Below are 24,600 nucleotides of genomic sequence, written 5' to 3'. Positions count from 1 at the left end.
TCTGAGTGAATCACAAAGTCCCATTCAAATAGAAACTTCTGTTATTTTCTCCTATTACTGACAAGTTTTCTAAGCATTTTGTCTTGCTCACTTGAGTAATCAAGTATCAATAAGGAAGGAAAAAAGTCTGTTAAGACTTTCTTAGCAGCTGGTGAAAGAATATTTGCATTGGTGTATGTGGGTTGGGCAGATTCACCATCAGAGACTCAGGATATAAGCCAGCCTCAGACCCCTGCTGGTCAGAGGCTCCATATGTATCTAGGAAATCTCACCAAGAAAAGAAAACTAATAAGCTCTAGAAGAAACTCATTAGGTATCTGGTTAATTTGACTCCAGATTGATTAAAAGCTGTTGGGACTAAAAGGTGTTGCAAACACCTACTTTTCTTTATATCAACATGACTAAGAATACATTTTTCTCACTCTTTAAATTTTAATCATGCATGCATTCTTAGGTGCTGTATTTTTTGAGCTGCTATTAAAAATGCATATGTTTCTGCCATATAAAAGAAGGAACAGACCCTTGTGTTCTGTATTATTAACTACATGCTAGAGATGAAATTCTGGTCAGTCTCTGCAGAAGGCGCACACACACACACACAGACACACAGACACACACACACAGACACACACAGACACAGACACACACAGACACAGACACACACACACACACACACACACACACACACACACACACACACACACACACACGCCCCAAAGCCAAGGACGTGCCACATGTACACAGCCACGTGTGTTCCTGCCTGCTGCTCTGCCTTCACACACTTACTCTTCAGGTCCAAGTTCCTGGCTCCTGCCGTGATTTGCGTTGTGATTTTTGTGTCGATCTTTACAGTGTGGAGGTTGCTGGTGTCCCTTGATATCATCACGTTGTGCCACTGATTGTCATTAAGAGGTTTATTTGAGCTCCCTTTGATGAGGTTAGCACCATTTCCCAAATCAAACACGTAATGTAAGTACCTGGGAAAAAAGGGGAGGTAAGAAAATACCATCACTGTTTGAATTTTTTGATGGAGTCAAACTACTTATTACAAATACGAGATCTCTTTTTCAGGTGGTTGCATCTTTGCTAGAAATCATGAGAGTGAGTTGTACAGATACGTGTAGGAAACACTACTCTGTTTCAGGAAGGAGGATTCTTTATTGTCAATACAGGAAATAGTGAACATACTTCTAAAATTGTGGTCCACATTCCACTTCATCACTGTGGAAAGTAAATATCTATCACTACACACTCTCTGCTCTCACCGCTTTCTCCATTCTCTGCCAACCAGACTGAACTGGCAATCCTCAGCTTCTTTCACCTGGATTCATACATCTTCCTAATTTCCCTGAGTGCACGACCTTCCCTGACTCTCCTGAACCTTTACACAAGACCATCTTAGGAAACTTCCTGGTGGTTTTCTGCTAAATTCCTATGTTCACTTGTATCCCCGCTGGTCGTGTGCATCCGTGCACCGTGCAGTTGGTGGAATGTGAAGTGTGTGTGAGAGCATATATATGGACTTCCCTGGTGGCTCAGTGGTAAAGAACCTGTCTACCAATGTAGGAGACTTGGATTTGATCCTTGGGTCAGGAAGATCCACTGAAGTGGAAGTTTCAAGAAAATGTCAGGAAAATCTTTTTATATTCTTCAAGAAACTCTGACATAGAATTAAGCTTTAGTTAAATGGGATACTGTGGACTTGAAGTAATCTGACTGCATGCATTAGCTATTTAACTTAGCACAAATTAGCCAACAAGTGTGTAGAAATTCTTTTGTAGAATTACCATGCACATAGTAAAGAAAAGCACAGGTGAAGAGTAAGATCTATGTAATGCCTACAGTAAATTAAAACTTGACATTATTTGTACTTTGTGTATGGAAATGTAGGTATAAAGAACTGCACTGAATCCCTCTTAACTTTATAAGATACCTAAAAAGGGATTTAAACTAATGCTTTATTAGCAAACCACCTTCCTTCTTCTGCTTAATGTATAGTTACAGAAAATGAGGTTCATTTTCCCAAAGCTCTAATTATTTGTCATTGAACAGACCTATACTTACCCTTTAACTAACTCAACCACAATAAAGTCGTTTCCATCCCCACTGTTATACAGAATTAGTCCATCTAGGGATGTTGTCTTGAACTGGAAAAAAAGATGCATAGACGTGTAGGCTTGCAATGTAGCTAAGGCAACATAGCTTGATTTGGTCTTAAAGGTGACAGGGTCTGCTATGATGTTCCTGAAGCCAAACCTGGCGTTGAGCTCACAATAATCTATGTCACCATTTTTACATAAGTCAATGTATGCCATTCCATTAAATGTCAGGCTCTGCAGGTGTCCAATGAAGTTGGAGGGAACAGAAGACAGATACCGGCGTTCCGTGATGATGCCAGTCTCTATATTGTGGAACTCCAGCCTTGTATGATCCCCTGCCATTTGACCTAAAAGGAAAGATGGTCTATTACTATTTTCTGCATCTATAGGGCACTTTCAGCTTTAGACTTTTGTAACAATATCACATTTTAAAATGCAAGGATCTACATACCTCCTTGATATTCAGTTATATATGTTAAAAAACAAACAAAGAAATGTCCTTACAGGGTGAGACTGAATCAGATAATATTAATAAAACTCTCTTAGCTCAAGTTTTAATCTCTGCCCCAAATTTTAGTCTTAACAAAACTGATCCTCATTAACTGAGTTGTAGAATTTTTTACAGGTAGAAGAAAGAAGTGAAGAAGAAGAGAAAGGAAAAGGAAGGAAGGAAGAGGGAGAGGGAGGGCGGGCAGGAGAGAGGGAGAAGGATTAGGGGCAATGATCGTCCTGCATCATCCCAACAGAAAGTGATACATCCCATCTCCGTGGTGATGTGATGTTTGTCTTTATTGAGAATGTACTTCAAGAAAAACAAACAAAAAGAAGCAACAGTATATTTTCCAACAGCAATAGAAATATTGAAGACCTGCTGACTGTTTTTCCAATATGAACCATGAAAATGTATTTGAAATTAAATATGTGCTTTGCACCTTCTCTTTTTGGTGCTGGATAATTTCCAGTCTTTCCTAGACCTACTCTCCTAGTCAAGCAGAATTTCTGTTGATCTCTTCTGGACGTCTGCTATTTTCCTTGTGCTTAGGCTTTGGATATCAAAATTGAGCACAACATACTGATTCAAGGCATGTCCAGTTTTTAGAATACCAGTAAAATTAGTCCACATTACCCGAAGGTATAATCTTAAACACCATAATGTGAAGCTTGGTTGCCAAGTTATTTAGTGATTCACTCTTCAACTCAATTCCATCCCTGTTCATCCCACCATCTGTCTGTACCAACTCCATTAAAAGCTTACCTAGTCCTGTCTTTACCTCCAGAGTGATAACTATACCTAACATCAAGGTTGAAATCAAAATTAACAAAGATGTGAACTTGTTTTCTAAAGCACAGCATAAATTACTTTTATCACTAGTAAATCACTAGTAATTTGTCCTCAGCATCTTGTTCTTGTCTAATTAAACTGTCATTCAGATTCTTTAGAAACTCAAAAATGTCATTCAAATTGCAATCAAGTTCTTCCAGGTGTTAGCTTCACTACTCAATTTGGCATAATTGGAAAATTTATTGAGCTTACCCTATCCCATCATCCCTGATATTAATGAAAATATAAATTAGAACTGATCCCAGGCTCAGACCTGAGAAAAGTCCCTGAACCTTCTTCCCACGTGTAATGAAGGTTGAACATCCCCCGTTCTGGGCCTCCTTCGGCCAGTTTGACAGATTTCCATTTCTTTCGTCAAGACAATAAAATACTAGGTGAGATTTGAAAAGAAATCTCTGTAATTAAATTATAAAAGGCATACTTTTTGTTGCGCAATAAAAATTGCTGGCATACTCAATTGATTTTGATACTAGTAAACTCATTGGTATTAAAAACTCTCCCCCGAGTGGTATTTAGCTCTTCTTAATTCCTGTACCTCTTTGCTAGTCCTTGATCCTGACAACAGTTCCTGTCGTCCCTTAATCTGCTGTGGGTTTTCTTTTTTTTCAGTTATTAGTTTGTTCTGATTCCTTCTCTGCAAATGTGTTTTTTTAAAGACAAAAATGACCACTATAAATAGCTCTCTCTTCTCTCTCCTCCCCAGGATGCCTCTCTCCCGTCTATCCCATGCAAAAACCCAACAGGAAAGAGCAAAGTCTGACTCCTTGTTGGATCTCTTTCTTTTACTTCAACCTTTGCATTTTGTTGCTTTTGTAACTATAATCACTAAAAGGATGCTGTCTATTTATAGCTGTAAGCACACATATCGTCCTGCTTGGGGGGACCCTGCCTCTCCACCTGAAGATTAAAGTGCCTTTGCTTGGCTCACAGGGAGACATTCGGACTCTGCCTATCTGTGAATGGCTGCAGAAAAGAGGATGATTAACACATCCCCTCCCCAAAGCTGGCCAAGCCAGGAGATATTTTGCAAGGATTTTGGCCTTTTTACTTTACTTAGGTACGTCCTCCTCACCCTCTCTGTTCTGTAAAAGAAACTAGGAAACTGGCATTCAGACCCGACAAGACTCTAGGACACTAATCTGCCATTGTCTCTGATGTCTGGCTTTCTGAATAAAGTTGCTATTCCTTGCCTCAGCACCTTGTCTCCTGATGATTGGCCTATCATGTGGTGAGAAGATCAAGCTACAATTCGATAACAACAATACTATTAAATCCTTAGAAATTCTGGTTTCTCCTATGACCTCATTTTTAAAATTAATTTATTTTAATTGGAGGCTAATTACTTTACAATATTGTAGTGGTTTTTGCCATACATTGACATGAGTCTGCCATGGGTGTACATGTGTTCCCCATCCTGAACCCCCCTCCCACCTCCCTCCCCATCCCATCCCTCAGGGTCATCCCAGTGCACCAGCCCTGAGCACCCTGTCTCATGCATCGAACCCAGACCGGCGACCTATTTCACATATGGTAATACACATGTTTCAATGCTATTCTCTCAAATCATCCCACTCTCGCCTTCTCCCACAGAGTCCAAAAGTCTGTTATCTCTGTGTCTCTTTTGCTGTCTCGAATATAGGGTCATCATTACCATCTTTCTAAATTCCATATATATGCGTTAATATACTATATTGGTGTTTTTCTGATGTATTTCACTCTGTATAATAGGCTCCAGTTTCAGCCACCTCATTAGAATTGATTCAAATTCATCCTTTTTAATGGCTGAGTAATATTCCATTGTGTATATGTACTACAGCTTTCTTATCCATTCATCTGCTGATGGACATCTATGTTGCTTCCATGTCCTAGCTATTGGTAAACAGTGCTGGGATTAACATTGGGGTACACGTGTCTCTTTCAATTCTGGTTTCCTTGGTGTGTATGCCCAGGAGTAGAATTGCTGGGTCATATAGCAGTTCTATTTTCAGTTTTTTAAGGAATCTCCACACTGTTCTCCATAGTGGCTGTACTAGTTTGCATTCCCACCAACAGTGTGAGAGGGTTCCTTTTTCTCCACACCCTCTCCAGCATTTATTGTTTGTAGCCTTTTGAATAGCAGCCATTCTGACCGGCATGAGATGGTACCTCATTGTGGTTTTGATTTGCATTTCTCTGATAATGAGTGATGTTGAGCATCTTTTCATGTGTTTATTAGCCATCTATATGTCTTCTTTGGAGAAATGTCTGTTTAGTTCTTTGGCCCACGTTTTGATTGGGTTGTTTATTTTTCTGGAATTGAGCTGCAGGAGCTGCTTGTATATTTTTGAGATTCTTTGTCAGTTGTTTCATTTGCTATTATTTTCTCCCATTCTGAAGGCTGTCTTTTCACCTTGCTTATAGTTTCCTTCGTTGTGCAAAGCTTTTAAGTTTAATTAGGTCCTGTTTGTTTATTTTTGCTTTTATTTCCATTGCTCTGAGAGGTGGGTCATAGAGGATCCTGCTGTGATTTATGCCATGACACCATTTTCATCCCCTTCTTCAGTTCTTTTATTCAGTGACCTTGATACTACTCTGTGCGGCACTACCTCTTTGGTATCAAATAAAATTAGCCTTTAATCATTTTCAAATACAAATCTCTAGTGGTGCCAGTAATATTGAATTAATAAGCTATATAGAATGAAGAATCTGCAAAGGTAAAAAAATAAATGACTTGGGCTTTTACATTTTCTTGTATTGATTATTTTATCTTTTTCATTATATTAAAATCTGAGTCTTAACCTGGTGGACCCACCCAGATCCTGAAACTATCAAGTTTCTTCATAAAAGCTACATGAATGAGCCAACTGATAGTAAGGGAATATCAAAAAAAATATTTCTAATACTTGAAATTTATATTACTCTAAATTGTCCAGTTATTGGCAGCTCTGAAAGAGGAAAGCACATTGTTCAGCAGAACTGAGAAAGAAGTTCAGTGATAAAAATAACATGTAATGTCTGTTTTCTTTTCTCAAAGGAAATGAATATGTATGCAAACCATAAATAATGAAAAAGTAGTAAAACAGTATTGGAGCAACCATGGCCCAGTTACAAGAAAAATCATTATGACCCATGTTCAAGAGCCTATTCTTTCTTTAATAAGCATATATAAATCGCCTTGACAGTAATGGCAGATATGCTTGCTCATGAAAGAGAATTAGCACCTAAAAGCCATTATCCACTGACTAAGAAAACATTAATGGCTGCCTTTTAAAAATCCTTTATTTTTCAGAATTTATTCTAATGTTTAACCCTCACTCAGCAACGTAGCCACCTCTACTGCTGTATACATATATTGACTAAGAAAACATAAAGCTCACTTAAGGAGAAATATTGTTAAGACTCTACTCATTAAAGAACGCAGCATCTTTCCTAGACATTTAGTGGAAAGGAGAATTTGGAATCAGCAAAATGCTTCTGATCAAAATGTCTGGAGTATCCAGGTTGATGATAATCTCCATTAAGAGACAAACTTCTGGCTTGTGTGTTTTATACAAACCTCAATTTCAAAATCAAATCTTTTTACCAAAACAGATAGCAAGATCTACTATTTTATGTTGGGTCCTACTCTTGAGTTGGGTTACATTTCTGCTGCAGGACAAAATGATCCAACCCCATCCCTCCAGCCTTAGATCAACTCATTGATTCACTAAAAGGTATTGAAAATGACTGACAGTGGGCTATATGTATGAGTCAAGCGCTGTATTAGGCAAGTAAGAAATAACGTTGAGAGGAGCAGACTTGGCTCCTGTTTTCACAAAATTCATGGTCTATTGGGGGAAGGCAGACAAAACAAGGTAAGAAAATAATTAACTATATAATGATAAAACTGAGAAAAAAATGCCAGGTATTTGATACACAACAAATTGTACTGGTAAATATGGGATGGGGGCAAGTGCCTGAGTGGATATTTAAGTTAAAATTGAAGGACTAAAAAAGGAAAAGCCACATTAAAAACTGTAAGATAGGAATGGAAAGTTGGATTCCAGAAAGGAGAAACAGATCAACAGAGGCACTTGGGAGAGAAAGAACCAGGGAGTGTGTCTGGAAAGGCGTAAGTGAAGTTAGTGCTCAGATGAGATTGGAAGAGTAAAAGGTCAGATATCACAATGCCTGACCTGGTTTGATTCCTGGGTCGGGAAGATCCCCTAGAGAAGGAAATGGCAACCCAGTCCAGTACCCTTGCCTGGAAAATCCCATGGATGGAGAAGCCTGGCAGGCTACAGTCTATGGGGTCGCAAAGAGTCAGACACGACTGAGCAACTTCACTTTCACTTTCCTGATTATATTAGGAGCTACTGAAGGGTTTTAGGAAGACATAAGCCATGAAACTGTGTGTGTATGTGTATTTAATCTTTCTGATGTGGATATAATAGCCTGGAGACAATTTGAAGTAGATTGTTTATGTTAGAAATGGAAAACCATGGACCAAATTAGACAATTTTGCCGCTATAATTTCAGGATTTACTAATAATGTATAGAATGCTGGAGAAGAGGGATATGATAATGATGACTTCTTCCAGGCTTGGGTAACTGGATATACTGTGAATAGCGTTCAGTGAAGGACATACACACTAACATATATATACATACAAAACACACAATTTCAGATTTTTTTTTTTGACAGTCTAGGTGATAAATTGAAACCCAAAAACTCCCTACACTGGGATACCAAATAGAGTATAGGACACTTTCTCATCTGAGTCCTGAGGAATCTCTCTCTTCTGGGGTTTCTTTGCTGGCAACTGCTTATCTTCATGAGCCTCAGTGCAGTCAGACATTCCCAAGAATGGCCTGAGTATGTACTGTATTGTTTTCAACTTGACTTAACAGTATATAGAACTCTGATTTAAAGATGTAATCAAAATATAGGACTTTGCATGAAGAGTCTCCAGTGATTTAATTATTTTTTTCTTCCGTGATTTCTGAACTTGCTGTAAAATTTAGTAAGAAATCTCCATTGCTTTTCTGATGCATGGCTAGTTTCATGTGGCCATTAGAATGTTTGAAAAAAATTCCATTCCAAACTGAAGCCTCAATGGCAAAGTTCCACTGCATCTTTGCAAACCTTTCTATGCCATATACCTCAAGACTGACTTTTTATTGTTATGGATTGTTGACTTATGATATCTTTTAGTTCAGTTCAGTTCAGTCCCTCAGTCGTGTCTGACTCTTTGCGACCCCATGAATCGCAGCAGGTCAGGCCTCCCTATCCAACACCAACTCCCGGAGTTTACTCAAACTCATGTCCATCGAGTCAGTGATGCCATCCAACCATCTCATCCTCTGTCGTCCCCTTCTCCTCCTGCCCCTGATCCCTCCCAGCATCAGGGTCTTTTCCAATGAGTCAACTCTTTGTATGAGGTGGCCAAAGTATTGGAGTTTCAGCTTCAACATCAGTCCTTCCAGTGAACACCCAGGACTGATCTCCTTTAGGATGGACTGGTTGGATCTCCTTGCAGTCCAAGGGACTCTCAAGAGTCTCCAATACCACAGTTCAAAAGCATCAATTCTTCGGCGCTTAGCTTTCTTCACAGTCTAACTCTCACATCCATACGTGACCACTGGAAAAACCATAGCCTTGACTAGACGGACCTTTGTTGGCAAAGTAATGTCTCTGCTTTTTAATATGCTATCTAGGTTGGTCATAACTTTCTTTGGCAAAACATAATTTCCCAAATATGAATCACCCAGATGAAAACTCATCAAGGTAAATTACTGTGAAAAACAAAAAATAAAACATTGTCTTGAGTTCTGAGCAACAAGATGCTGGGAGTTGGAGGAAGGAAAGTGCTGGAGTGGGGTACTGGGGGAGAATGCATGATTTTGGTAAATTTTCAATGCTTATTTGGCTTATATGCCTGTTCATCTTTTAACTTTGAGAAAGAACAAGTTGGTTTCCACAACTGAAAAAATGTTCAACTCCTACAGAACAGAAAGAAGATAGAATATAATTTATGCTCTGAGGCCTTGGCAGTTTTGAGAAAGAGTAAATAGCAGGCTAATATACTGAAATGCTAGTCTATACTTTGTTCTTCCTTCAGTTTTAAGAAACTAGCCTAGTCCCTTTTAGCACTTTGCCTCAAAGGCTTTTTCTTGGCAATATGTGGAAGACAACTTTCTGGAAAGCAATGCCTTTTCCAATCTTTTGTGAAGGCATAGTTTGCAAGGTGTTCAACAAAGGAAAAAGAAATGAACAGAATGCCTTCATGGTCTGAACCAGATGAGGCAATTACCACTGACTGGGAGACAGATCAACATAAGTGGGATTTAGCAGTACTGAACACCAACATCCTGTCATCTGATAAGATTTAGGGGTTCAGAGAGAATTACTGAGGTCAGTACAGGAGGATTGAACCATAGTTCATAGGCTCCAAGAATCAGCAAAGACTCTGCCCCACTTAGGACAGGAGCAATAGGGTTCTTATAATTTAAAGGACAAACTAGAACTGTCTTTTTGGTGAGAATCAGTAAAGACAGAAGCCAACAGGAGCTTCTGTGTGATTCTGGGTGGGTGGGAGTAGGGGACACATGACTATGATTAAATATTCTGTAAACCCAGAAGAAAGGCCTAAGGTCTCATTTAAATTGATATTAAAGACAATTAATAAATGTGCCATTTCTTGCACCCAGGAGTTGGTGGACTCAGACATATAATTTTATTAATATCTACTGGGGAAAAAAAAATCTGTGAAACAAATGTGTCTGCTGTCCAAAATTGGAAATCTCAAAAGGGAGTTTTTTTTTTTCTTTCAGATCATGAGCGAAACTTTGCCAATGGCCTATGAATTTTTAATGAAGTTGTAGGTGCCAGAGTTTCCCAAAATTAATCAGCCAAGGAGACACAGGTTATTTGACCATGAAGAAACAGGCCATGCCCAGGAGCCGAAGAGTGGAAACATGTGACATTAGCTTAGAAATCATGCCCCAACAGTGTCAATTCTGAGTACTCCTTTGAATCCATCATTTATTTGTTCCTATTTCTGTAAGCAAACTACACCCATGTAAGTATCTATTCACCCTGCTTCCTAACATTATGTTCACTAGTGGTATATATACACATGGCAGTAAACACAGAAATGATGTATTGACTGGAAGTTGAAGAAGTCAACTCACTAATGTAGAATATAATTATTCACTTAGGAGTTTGGTAGGAATCTATGCAACTGAAAAGATATATCTTATATTTCAATGAAAACTAGCTGGCAATTCATTTAGGGAACATTTCTGGAATTTTCTGTTATGATATCATTTTCATACTCTATTCATCACTTCCTAATTCAAAATAGTTGCACTGGTTTAAAAAGCAGGGTAATGTTCTACACACAAGTGTAATTAAATACATAAGAATGGGAGGGAATAAACAACTGAAATCAATAAGATTAACTGTATTTCAAATGAATAATATAACTACATTTAAGGAAAAGAAAGGAAGGAAAAGGAAAGGAAGAAAAGAAGAAACAAACTAATCAAAGTTATTTATAAATAGTATTTGACTATATATATTAAATCTTAAGCAGTAAGAAAAAGAATCACAAATTAATCCTCAATTGCTTTTATTTTTTTTTGTTTTTTTAAAAGGATTTTTATACTATATTAAAAAAACACAAAATAAAAAAGGGATCAGTCAACATATCTTAGAAGTCCTTACAGAGTCTCTCTATAAGGCTCTAGCTTTTAAAATCAGGCTCTAGTTTTTAAAATCAAACTTGTTCTGCCAAATCCAGGACCCTGAATTTATCCAAATTTTAGAAACATGCTTTGACCACCCGTCCACCAAAATACCTCCCGTTCAGATCAACAACAGCTTTAATTGCTGACTCAATCCTCTCGAATTCTAAAAATATTCGTACTGCTTCATCATCAGGGGCGCCAGGAATTTCAAATATCACACATTTTCCAACTTGGCCATATTTTTCACACTCTTCCTTGGTCTCTACTTCCAAGTCTTCATCCACCTCTCCTGCACCAACCATGTTCCTGAGTGGGACCACTTTGGCAGGACACTTAAGTATTTCAGTTAATGGATTCGAATCCGACTTCTTGGCTGCGTCTTTCCCGGTGGCGTCGCCCACGATGATCTTGCCGCCTAGCTTGCTGGCCTTCTCCACCGACAGCGCTGTGCTCAGGCCCTGCTCATGCTTCCCGAGACCCTGGCCTTCCTGGAAGCCGCACTTCTGCATGATTTTATGTGCTACCGTGCCCCCCATGCTGGCGAGGAAGGAGTTGCCAGGGCCGGTCGGGGATCGGCGTCTGTCTTGTTCCTCGTCCACTGGGGGAGGGATAGCGGCTTTGGAAGACTGTGGGCGAGGTCGTGAATCCTCTTCATAAGGGGAGCCTCGGGGTAACTCTTTGTCCTTCTCCACAAGAGACGTGGGAGGTGCAATGGCAGCTCCGCCCATACTTCTTTTCCTCCCCTCTCGCTCATAATCTTCATCGTCATCAGAATCTGGATCGGGTCGCCTGGAAAACCCACTAGCTTCATGTCTGTCTTTACGCCTCTTTTCTCTCTCTTCTATTTCCTTCTGTCTTTCCAGCTCCCGCTGCCTCTGTCGCGCCTCTCTTTGGCGCTTCACTACTTTCTCATAATCATTAGGAAACATGGGATCATATTCATCAGCTAAGGGGATCAAAACTTCTCCTGCAGAAAACCCGCTGGGAACAGGGTCCTTGAGGCCTGCGGCCACGTGCGGCGGAATGTCCACGATCTGCGGCTCATCTGAAGAGCCGCCTCGCTTTAGGTCGATTACTGGAGCAAGGACTGTACTTTGTTTTGTCCTCTGGCTCTTGGCCTGAGTGAGAGCTGCCTTCTTCACCTGGAGCTGAGACTGCAGGAGTTTGAAGTTTGGGGACCAGCCTTCTGTTTTTGAGTCGCTGGTCTCCACGCCCAGGTCATCGCACAGGGCCATCTTCTCAGTTCAGTGCCAGCGCGCCCGGCCGACGCTCCGGGCCGCGGCGGCGCACCGACGCCAGCGCGCCGCCAACACCGCGGGCTGGGCCCTCAGTTGCTTTTAGTCAGATTACTACTTATGGGATGGACAATGTAAAGCAATTCTGAAACTATCATAGATGTGTTACTGGATTGAGCAAATGGGAAAATGACATCACTGGGAGCCAACGTTCCAAATTGGAAGAAGAGATATGAAAACATGAAATGGGGGAAGAAGCAATGCTGTAGATATGATCGTACTAATGTGAACTCATTTTCTAAAATATGTGTATCCGTATATTTGTGTGAACATGTAATTTTTATATGTGTGTGTGTGTGTATTTATTTATTTATGTGGAGAGGCATATTAAAGCAAATACACACACACACACACACACACACACACTTATGGGCTTCCTTAGTGACTCAGCAGTAAAGAATTCGCCTGCCAATACAAGAGATGAGGATTGGATCCCTGGATCAGGAAGATCCCCTGGAGAAGGAAATGGCAACCTACTCCAGTATTCTTGCCTGGAGATTCCATGGACAGAGGAGCCTGGTGGGCTACAGTCCATGGGGTCATAAAAGAGTTGGGAATGACTTAGCAACTAAACTTAGCAACTATATATATATTCAGGTATATGTATTTATACTTGAGTGTACTTACCATCTTAGCCTCCTGAAAAGGTTGCAAAGCAGTACTGAGCATACCAATACCAACCAGCTACACCTAATTCTCCACTAAATAAAAAGTGTCTCAGTCCAGGGCTGGGGCATGGTAGTAAAAGTTGTGCTTGAAATATTCTGTTTTGCCAAAAGAGTGAGGAAAAAAAAAATCTGAAGTGAAGGCATGTTACAAGATCACAGAGACCAACTTCATGGGACTCACACTGACCCAAATAGGGATATTTTAAGCACCAAAATAATTAAGTAATTATAACTATTTGAAAATATAGAAACCTGTGGGTCCATGTCAGTAAGGAAGGAAGGAAAGAAAGGAAGAAGGGAGGGAAGGAGAGAAGGAGGAAGATGGGGAGAGAAGGAAGAAAAGAAAAGGAAAGAAAACAGAAAGAAAGGAAAGCTCTTGTATACAGTAGAATGCTAAGTATTGACTCTAAATGTGGAAAGAGTAATGGGGTTTGAAAATAAGCATTTATAACTACTGTGTTAAAGACTGGATCAGGCAAAATCTTCAGTAGATGATAATCTGGGGCAAATGTTTGAGGAAGATATTATGATATTTTCATTGTCTTAATATGTCTCTCCACAAACAGTTTATTAGTTGTAAGGGAGTAAAACATATTAATCATACAATGGAGAAACTGGGCAACATACTGACCAAGTGTTAAAATCATGAGTCAAGCATATGGATATCGTTTGTCTCCAGACAGGATACTAGAAGAAGATCACACAATCAACAATGTTGTATTTCACCCAAGAATGTTAAAACCTGAATTCAATCATCATGAAACATCAGATAAGCCCCAGGAATGACTTTACATGGATAAAAGATTGGAGGACTATATATCTTTTTAATTTGTCAGTGTAATCAAAGACAAAGAAAGTCTATGACAATGTTTTCAGTTAAAGGAGACTAAAGAGACATGAACACTAAATGCAGTATCTGACCCTAGACTGTATGCTCTGCTAGAGGTGAAAATGCTATAAAAGACAACACTGGGTTAACTGACAAAAGGGGAAAATGGGTGAGAGGACAGATAAAATATATTGCATCAATGCCAAATCTACTGAAGTCAGTAGCTCTTTGTTCTGTAAAGAGATATTTATATCTTTAGAAAATGTCCACTGAAGTATATATTTAGAGTGAAGGGCTATTAAGTATGTAACTTATCACTTGTTTAAGGAAAAAAAAAAAAGTGAAAATGGCAAAACAAATGGGATAACTTGCTCACAATAGTAAAAGTATATCACTGTCGTTTTGAAATTTTTTATAAATTTGAAATTATTTCTAAACTAAACTTTTAAAAAATGTGTTGCCCCAGTCTTTTGTTTCTATACCTTCTTCAGCCATTGAAGTTTAGGACTTTACTGCTTTACATTCTGAAGCACTTAGCACATTGCACAGAATTCATGTTGCTCAAAACATATTCTCTTATTTTCCAGCTTAAATGCAGTGACTTCCCAACTGCCTGAAAACCCGTGAAATATGAACTCCTTCATTTGGAGCACTGACCTATTGGCATCCAAGGCCATTCTAGCCATGTCAGCTGCCCTGTGGTTATATGAAACGAAACAAACCTTCCCCGCTGCCTGAACACTAGTCTGTCTAGCCTCATCCAAGCCATTCTACCCTTCCCCACATAATCTTATCTGTATTATCCTTTCTTTACAGCCTTCAAATATTATTGATTGCTTTAGCTAGTCCTGAAATCTTTAAGCTCTTCTGAACCTCAAGAACATGAATTGTTTACTCAACCTTTTAGCACATCATATACTATCCCAGATAAGTTACCGTGTGATTTTGATATGTGTTTATATATATATATTTATATATATATATATATTATCCTCATAAAATCATGCTATATATGAGAAAGTACTCATCATAGTCATATATATGTATATTAGGATATTAATAAATATAAATAAATGGACCATGAGTCAAAAGCAAACAAATTTTTTAAAGTTAACAAACACAATTGGAAAAAAAAAAAATACCCTAGGCTGTCTGTCAGTTCTGGTAACAATGGCATTTCAAGGTAACATGTCATTTTACCTCTTTGAATCTCAGCTTTCTCATCTATAAAATGAGAATGCATCGAGCCTATCTATGTCATAGGGCTGTATGAGATTTGAGACAAACTTAACGGACTAAAGAATGTTCTACTGTGACCTTCACATGTCCTTGTCTCTGGCAGGAATTTCTTCCCAACCTCTTATACATGATCTTAGATCCTAATTTCTGCCCCTTTTGATAAAACCCAGACTGTCCAAACAATGGATGCTAATCTACAAAAACAATTTACACCTCTTCCAAGAACCACCTTTACCAAAACTAGCTGAACTTCTGCTGACACTCCTGCCAAAGCCCTATAAAAATTCTGCCTCCCTCCCCTAAGTTCACAGTTTCTTTAGAGAGTTCTCATGTTTGGCAATTTTGAATAAAAGCTTATGCTAATGAGTCCTTGGTTGATTTTCTTCCTGGGAGAATAAAATGGCATAACATAGCAGTGGTTTTTAAATGCCAATCCATGGGCCAGCTGCATTAGAGTTCTTTGGAGAGATTTTAAGAAATAATAATAATGGGCTCCTCTCACACTTTCTGTGGTGTCTTGCCAGGAAATGATCCTTTTAAAGCTCTTCAGATGATTCTGAAACGAAGTAAGTTTGCTCCCACATGAAGACAAAAGTTTTGGAAAGCCATAAAGGGCTAACGAAATACAAGACAGTAAGAGATCTATGGGTTGGTAGTTTGCTTCGTTTAAACTGCGGAATGATTCTCTTAAAAGTTAAAATCCCATACACATTATTTCTTCATTGATATAACCACCTGATCTCTGAGAACGGAAACCCCCTTGAGACTGAATGTAACAAACACTTTTGTGCCACACAAGGACCATCTTGCACTAAAATAATTAACAGGAAGATGTTCGCTAAAAAAAAGGGAGCTAATATCCCAGCGGGTCATATGCTTGAAGTTATTTTCAGCAGAGAGAATAAAGGTGAGCCAATTCCTCTTTCATTTGGTTTCCCTCTGTCTCTGGCGTGGGCCTTTATATTACTCACCTCAGTCAGAAATCCACAAATCAGGGACTGAACTTGACATTCTTAACATTAGAGCTTAACCAACAGAGCTAAATGGCCAAAAATGATCTATCATAGCTTAAAATAAAAAGCAGTTCCCCTGATAGAATGCCAGCATATCTATCAATGTATCCAGAAGCTAAAAAGTGTAACTTGCTGCTGTTCATCGCCTAAATATATAACGAAGAAACTGAACAGGAATTGGCCTCCAAACAATAACTTCAATATTTTATGAAGCCCTGAGATATTTATTAAGGCATAAAATTAAAATATATTATAACTTCTTGAATTATTAAATGGAAAGGAACATGACAAAAAAGTGTTGCTCATTTGAGAGAAAAGAAAACAACATGCAGCTTATTAAATTTAATTGCTGCTGGAAGAATTTGAATAAGAAATGAACTGTGTCTATTAGCTTCAAGTTGTTCATTTGGTTTTCAAGGTCACCTGCAAGAAAGAGGGAAGTCTAAAGCTTCAACAAAGGCAAAGGTGATAGGGCTTTACCTGTCATGGCCTGCTGGTCATCCACCGTTAACTTTAAACTTTTTCCTCGACGAACCACACGCACTGTGTGCCATTCGTTATCATTGAGGTTATAGCCAGCAAAAAGGGTCTCGGGACCTTTGCCTGTAGAATATGCCAAACAGTCATTATGGACACTCAGAATCAGTCAAGCAAATGAACCTCACAGAGAGTGAGAGAAAGAGACAAAGAAAGGGGGGGAAGCAAGGGAGAGGGAGGAGAGAGAAGAGAGAAAGAAATGAAAGAAAGAGGAGAGAAAAAGACAGAGAGAGGAGAGACTGGCTGGATCAATTCTCAAGCCCATTAGAGTCACAGCAAGCAAGGAAAATTACCAGTTAACAGATATTCAGGTGTAACAGTTTAAGAAGACTCTTTAACATTATGCATCAATCAAAGACAAACAAACGCACCTGTTGTCATAAATAGGCACACTCAACACAGCAATGCTCCCAAATTTGCACAAACTTTTCCCTCTCTCAGAAATTTTCTTGTTTTACACTTTTTCTTGTTTTACACTTTTACACTATCTCTTTTTTCCTTTCCTTTGCTAATGAAGTAGATATTAGTCATAAGACATCTGACCTTGGGGAGAGATCTGACCCTAGGCCATTAGCTAACAATTTTCAATGAATGGCACCTGGTTGATTAGGCCCTGGCAAGGAGGTTGCTCTGGGTATTAGATTGTGTGATGACGGCTCTTTGCACTTATATCATGTACCTTCAGTATTCACCAGGTTCTTAAATTTCTGCAACGTTGTGTCTGAGAACTAGTGAAGGCCCAGAGAGTGGGTATAGGTAAAAGCACTGACTCTTAGGAAGTGAAGAAAGTCAAGAAAAACACTGCCCATAAAGGGCCAAGTGTTGAGTGGGAGGGGGAAAAATGATTAAGCAGTGGTACCGGGAAGTGATTTCCAGCTGAGGACCAAAGGAAAAAGAGCCAGAAGTGTAAGCAACTGGAAAAGTAATTGCAAGTGAACCTACGTAAACCTGTGCAAGTTGAATTTAAGTTGGCTTAGGAGAAGGAAATGGCAACCCACTCCAGTATTCTTGCCTGGAGAATCCCAGGGACGGAGGAGCCTGGTGGGCTGCCGTCTACGGGGTCGCACAGAGTCGGACACGACTGAAGTGACTTAGCAGCAGGAGTAGCAGGACAGAAAGACTACACCAGAAAGCATCTGTTGGCGTTATTGAGATGACAAATTAGACAAATGTCTCTCTTACACATAAAAACAAAGGAAGGGAAAAAAAGAACTTCTAATAGAACTGAAAATGTTTTGTTAAAAATAAGCCTTGCTAATAATCTGATATTTTGATTCATTTAAAAAAATCATGAAGTTTTTAATGATACATTTTTTGGTGATGGATTCTCCCCCCTCCTTTTTTTCTAATGTACTGACATTTCTTGGTAAACTAAAATGACTAAAGATGTGACATTTAGTTACACGACTTTCAATTGATTCAGGATAAGGGTGGGGTTCACAATTTCTTCCACCAAATTCTATCTACCAGACAACCTAGCCAATGTCCAAGGATCGTAGGATGGTGTATGAAAATGCCAAAAAGAAGGAGAGAGAAAAGAAGAAAGAAAAATAAATTAGGGAACTAAGTACTAGAGGAAACCTCAGTAGTCTGTCCAACAAGAAATCACTGCTTTAATGCTGCAGACTACTATCCTGATTTCTCTCTTAGGATGTTATTATGAAACAAGTTCTGTCTTCCTTGTTTGAGGTTTCTTTGAGGCTTAAAATGAGCTAGTGATGTAAGTTAAATTTTGCAGGATGAACTGCCTCCTGTCTTGGGTTTCCTTGCCGGCTCAGATGGTAAAGAATTGACCTGTAACGCAGGAGACCCAGGTTCGATCGCTGGGTTGGGAAGATCCCCTGGAGAAGGGAATGGCTACCCACTCCAGCATTCTGGCCTGGAGAATTCCATGGACAGAGGAGCCTGGTGGGCCACAGTCCATGGGGTTGCAAAGAGCTGGACACAACTGAGCGACTAACACTTTCAAGTTTAAACAGAACCACCATTAAGATTAGTAAGCATCTCTTTTTGTTTCTTTAGAGAAGTTAAGTCGCATCTGGACATAGGAATAAAAACTAGTCTAGAGAGAAGAGTTTGGAGAGATTGATCACAAAATAACTAGAGGAAGCCTGTGCAACAACTGCAGTTCAACAACTGCAAAAATGCTTTGAGACCAAATGTTGAAAGCGAGCTCCAGGATCAAAGGAACTCTTTCTAGTTTCAACAGTGAAGTGTTTAATAACTCTGCAGAATCTTAGCATCCTACTGGCAGCAAGGGCCATTCTGAGTTTTGATCTTTCAAAAGAGAATATATCATTTTTAAAGCTATTTTTATAGGGTGGATCTTTTTTTTCTTAGAAATGTGTCCTTTTGAAGCAGTCTCACTCCCATTCTCTTAATTTAAGTGTTTTGTCAAGAAAAAGAAGCATAAGGGTGATATCATCATTATACCCCATTCTGGGCTGATCTTGCAGTGAAATCATAAAGCTTTATCCATGAAACAATAATTTCCATAACAACAGGCACAAAATCCAATTAAAAATAACCCTTTGGTTCATGAAAATCTCTGTGGACCAACTTCAAGCTCCTTCCCTGCATTATTAAAAATGTGAAGAGATTGATTTTGGAAGAGGCTTTTTTTTTTTTATGCACTTAATATTCTCAGTTTTAAACAATGTTATCTATGTGACATGAAGTGTCATGGAAAGTGAACCGGACAGGGAATTAAGTTCTGTGGTTGCTGGTCCTTAATCTGCTACTGAGAAGGAAGTTGGGACCTGGTTTGTTATGTATCAGGCACTTTATTAACTTATTTCATCTTTACATTATCATCATTTTGCTGACGTGAAACCGAAGGCCTAGAAAGCTAAAACAACTCGGCCCAAGGTCACACAGCTAAAATGTGATAGAGATGTCTTCTCTCCTAGGTCTGACCCAGGATAATTCATCCTCTGTTGAAATTTTGAATTTCAGAGTCATTTGTCCCTATGGCAGAATTATAGTCATTCAAACCATTAATGATCTGAATTCCTTTTGAAATTTCTTTTTCCTTTTGGGATATCAAAACATGACTCATTGATTCTAACCTTTCTCCCAGCATCAATGTGTATGCTATGGAGTGAATAGTCACAAAACTGTGGCAGTGGTTAATTATTATTTTAAAATGGTGGAATTATTTTTTTCCACCTGTAATCTGGCATAAAGAATATAAAAACCACATAAAGGGGAAATTGCCATTTTGTTAAAGAAGCAGGCTAACTTGTCTCCTAAGGCATCACCCAGAAGCCCTGGACTCTGCAGACCCCTTCTGCGCGGGGGCGGGGGTTGGGGGGTGGGGTGGGGTATGCGGCGCTCATTTCTTCCTTTAGGAAAATGATGAGTTTCTGTATTAGAAGACTCCAGCAAAAGCTTTTAAAAATCATTTGCAAGTAGCTTTTTCTTTTCAAAGTTAGATTAAGAAAAAAGATTTTTCACTGAATTAAAAAAAAATTTTTTTTCTAGAACATCATTTATTACATTACCAAGGTCCAGAATTATTCAAAGCTACTCTTTTTAGTCTACCTACATTATCAGCTCTTTAACATGGATTTTCAATACTCTTTTTAGTTGCAAAGTCCAAATTCATAAACTGTTTCCTGAAGATTTTATAGGCTATTATATCCTCATGTCATGTGAGTTATAGAACTGACTGCCTTTCCTTATCTCTTTCTATTCATCATGAAATCAAGATTTAGGATATATGCTTACTTTCAGCAACTTGATTCTTTTCTTTTCTTAAAAAAAATGCATATTGACCTTTCTCCCTAATTAATTATTTAAGTTATTTTTGCTAATCACTTTATATTCTATTTGCAAGTATTTCAGCATAAATCAATAAATGAATTTATTTAATGAAGAAAAGAATAGCTTCAAACGGATGTAGAAATAACTAATCCAACTCTCCCATTTTACATATAGCTCCCTGGGAGGTTAGTTGACATGTATGTATACAACATCACTGATCATTTCAGATATTTTTGCAAGTGTATTTTAAATGTTTTTTAATATTTGTTTCATATTATTTCATGAATATTTCAAATTTACTTCATATTCAAGATGTATATAATAGCAATTTTGCATCCTTTTTGTAAGAAAGCTTTCTGTGCAAATGTCCTGTGAAGTATATTCATTGGTTTTTTTTTAAATGTAGGGGGGAAAAATAACATTAAAGGACAATAGTGAAGATTAAAACAAAGCTAAGAAGTCTAGGAAGCAATGTGATTAAGGATGTCTAGTAGACTGTAATGGCAGCTGTCCCTAGAGTTCAAAGTTGGATGTAGCTTGAGAAAATCAAACCCAGACCTACTATATTTTGATTTTTAAAAGTTCTAGACTTGAGGGCTGCAAAGCTTAGACTCATTACATACCCTTAAGGTACCTATTTCCTTCCACTGGTATTTTTTAAAGATGCTAACTAGGATCATCAGTATGAGGTACCCATTTCTCACTATAGTTCAAACTAGTTGGTTCTAGATTTCCTTTTTGTTGCATTTAAACATTAAATGTAAGTAATTTCTATATGTAACAACCTAGTGATTTGAGAAGCTAATCTATTTGCTCAATTAAGCTATTTAAATATGGGGATTTGAATAAGTATATCTGCAAAGCCACAACCCAGCAAACTGCATAGATGATGGGCAGGTAGGAATTCATTTAGTTTGCCTTCTAGAAATGATCTATCTTCATTTTATTAAGAATAGGTTGTGCCTTTTCAACCACAGCCATGTGGGCTAAAGATGGGCATCACGTGAAAGTGGAGTTCCCACAGTACTTCTATAAATAATAACAGAAAAACTCACATTGCCTTAGGGATATAAATTGGTTCTATCTTTATACATAACTGTTTTTTGTTTTTTTTAGATCATTAAATTGCCTATAGCAGCCAGCAATTGAATTAGAAGTTATTATAGTACCATACATCTTAGAATTAGGAAATTCTGAAACCGAATGGTCCATATTATATCTGCTGTTCATCTAGCCTCATTTAACTAGTCTTATTCCTTCTGGATTATGTGGTACCCACGTGCTTGTGCTTAGTCGCTCAGTTGTGTTTGACTCTTTGCCTATCCCTTCTTCAGCAGATCTTCCTGACCCAGGGTCTCCTGCATTGCAGGTGGATTCTTTACCAGCTGAGCTAGCCTACTAATTTAGTTTAAAAATTATTTTGTGCCAAATACTGATCTCAGCATTGGGAATGTCCCAAGTTAGATTTTCAAGGAACTTTCTATAGCTTACAGTCTAGTAGATATAATAGGGGTCAAAATACTTCTGGCAATGGACCAAATGAAGCTCTGGGAGTTGGTGATGGACAGGGAAGTCTGGCGTGCTGCAGTCCATGGGGTCGCAAAGAGCTGGACATGACTGAGTGACTGAACTGAACTGAAAGGACCAAATAGTAAATGTATTCTGCTTTGCCGAATTTGGTTGTCATTGCAATTACTTAACATTGCTATTGTAGTGCAAAAGCAGCCATAGACTATATGTAAACAAATGGATATGACTTTGTTTCAATAATTATTTGTTTAAACAGTAGCCCAGCTTATAGTTTTCAGGTCTCTGTAAGAGACACATAAATAAACAAATTCCCTCTTCTCCTGAATCTTTACATTGCGTATTAAAGAAATAAGCAATGGAAAAATAGCCATGAGTTTGAGTCCAGAGACTGGAGTTTTAGACTGACTGTGACCATTAAATCTAACACAACATTAATTATCAGAGAAAGAAATCACAACCCACTCTGGTGTTCTTAACTGGAAAATCTCACAGACAGAGGAGACTGTTGGGCTACAGGCCATGCGGTCGCAAAAGAGTCAGACACAACTTACCAACTAAACAGCAACCTTAATTATCTAACTTTGTCTAATGCTACCACAGCTCTTGGTCTGAGTTTTCTTATCAGTAAAACAATGACAATAACAAAGACTAAAAACAATTTAAAAAGGCTGTAAATGGCATAAATCAATTGCAAAGTCCTTCTACTTCTAAAATGTAATTACCTTTCCTGTTCTACAAATTTAGAATAGCAACTTTCATTAAATGCATGACATTTGTGTATGTTATAAAATTAGGTGTCTATCTATATCAAAATTTCCAGGTATTAACTTTTATTTGGCAGTTGACTTTGAGGACTATAGCCTCCAGTGGGAGGCAGGACCCAGTGGGAAGCTGGAAATAAGCCTTGTCATTGTGACAATAATAGGAAGAGAGAAAAGCCGGGAGAGACAGAAGCAAGAGCCACCACTGTCTGAGTCATCGCTCCCGGCAGCAGCGCTTACACCTGTAAGTGACAGGAGGATGTGCTTCTCAGGCTGTAATTATGACACCTTCAGCCTGCTCTTTGACTTTGCCATTAGTTTCTGGTTTTAAAATAATTACTTTAAAAAATAACCAGATCGCCCCTTGAAGGACAAACAAAAATGAAGGAAGAGTCATTCTTATTAAATGTTTCTGTTTTATCTTTCTCAATTTTTAGATACTGAGCTGGGAGCAGATTTTTTTGTTTTTATTTCCACATGAATCAGCTAGGAAAGCTGATTAAAATTAGAAACATATAAATGGCACCTTCAGATTAAGATTATTGTTTCTTTTTGTAATTCACTAGCCTTACAAGGGGGAGGACCAATTAAATAAATTCTGAGCCCAGTGAAGATGCGCAACTCTTGTTCAAAATGTAGCATTTCAGAACACTGATAGCTACCTATTTATCCAAAAACAGGCCCATCTAAACAGAGAGCCCTGGGTAACTGCACAAATTGCATGCTGTCTGAGCCACTCCTAGAGAGGTGTCGAAGTTTTGTGCTTATTTATTTTTAAAGTTTTCTTTTAGTTAGCTCTACATTCAGGAATACGCAGACAAGACTCCATTTATCAACATAAGAGGTATGGTTACATCACCCTCCCCAGTTTGTCAGCCCTTAATGACAAGGCCTCTTCGGTATCAGAAAGGCTGTCTGTCTCAGAGCTGTCTTGGCCAGGTCTGGCTCCAGTCACGACCTTGGATAGACGAATCACCCACACGGCCATAAAGCTGAACTACCAGCCCAGTCACCTAACTCTTCCCCTTCTCTGATCCTCCTCAGGTTATCCTCAATTTAGCTGATCCTTGAGAACTATTGAGAATGTTTTTACATTGTCCTTTCCTGTATAGGAAAAGAGACATTTCTAGACTCCTAAGGACAGACAAATGTCTTTATACTAAAAATATTACAAATATTCCTCCCTAACTAAAAAGTGTGTTCTGTGTGTGTGCTGTGCTATGCTAAGACACTTCAGTCCTGTCTGATTCTTGGTGACCCTGTGGAGTGTAGCCCGACAGGCTCCTCTCTCCATGGGATTCTTCAAGCAAGAATACTGGAGTGAGCTGCCATGCCCTCCTCCAGGGGATCTTCCTGATCCGGGGATTAAACAGGTGGGTGTCTCTGATGTCTCCTGCATTGGCAGGTGAGTTCTTTCCCACGAGTGCCACCGGGGAAGCCCAACTAAAAAGTACTTTGAGCGAATAAAGTTAGACATTAAACTTGATTCAAAATGAACAGTAACAACAGAAGAAAGGCACTTTGTAAACTTTAAAAAACCACTGGAGAAATGAAATAGTCCCACACTAACCAATTACACTGTATTTACCTTGGTTAGATTGTTATTTAAGTATTTTCTTTCTTTTAAACTTTCTACAGTGTGTATATCTTGGTCTGGTGCATATGTTCTAGATTCACAGATCCTCTGAGTTTTTACCCTAGTTCCATAAGTTACTAGCTATGTGATCCTGATAAATTATATAAGTTCTCTGTGTTTCAGTATTCTTATCTTTAAAATAAGCTAACAATAGAAACATTTTACAATATAACTTT

At 38.6% G+C, this 24,600-nt stretch overlaps 2 protein-coding genes across 17 annotated transcripts in view; both read right to left on the bottom strand.

Annotated features, from left to right (window-relative positions):
* NRXN1 (neurexin 1) overlaps positions 1 to 24,600 on the bottom strand; it is a 1,160,507-nt gene that overhangs the window by 603,123 nt on the left and 532,784 nt on the right. For all 16 annotated transcript variants that reach the window (XM_043918044.1, XM_043918041.1, XM_043918043.1 and 13 more), the window contains 3 exons: positions 16,676 to 16,798; positions 2,065 to 2,446; positions 787 to 977 (listed from right to left, as the gene is read on the bottom strand). In XM_043918044.1, coding sequence (XP_043773979.1) covers positions 787 to 977; positions 2,065 to 2,446; positions 16,676 to 16,798 — 696 coding nt within the window. The remainder of the gene's footprint in view (positions 1 to 786; positions 978 to 2,064; positions 2,447 to 16,675; positions 16,799 to 24,600) is intronic.
* On the bottom strand, positions 11,211 to 12,386 carry LOC122703647 (splicing factor 45-like). The gene has a single exon (XM_043918054.1). It carries the CDS (start codon positions 12,384 to 12,386, stop codon positions 11,226 to 11,228), a length of 1,161 nt encoding a protein of 386 aa, XP_043773989.1. The 3' UTR covers positions 11,211 to 11,225.

This window comes from Cervus elaphus, chromosome 11, assembly GCF_910594005.1.
Source record: "Cervus elaphus chromosome 11, mCerEla1.1, whole genome shotgun sequence".
Lineage (NCBI taxonomy): Eukaryota > Metazoa > Chordata > Mammalia > Artiodactyla > Cervidae > Cervus > Cervus elaphus.
Note: the sequence above shows the minus strand (reverse complement) of the source record. Positions and strands in the feature narration are given on the sequence as shown.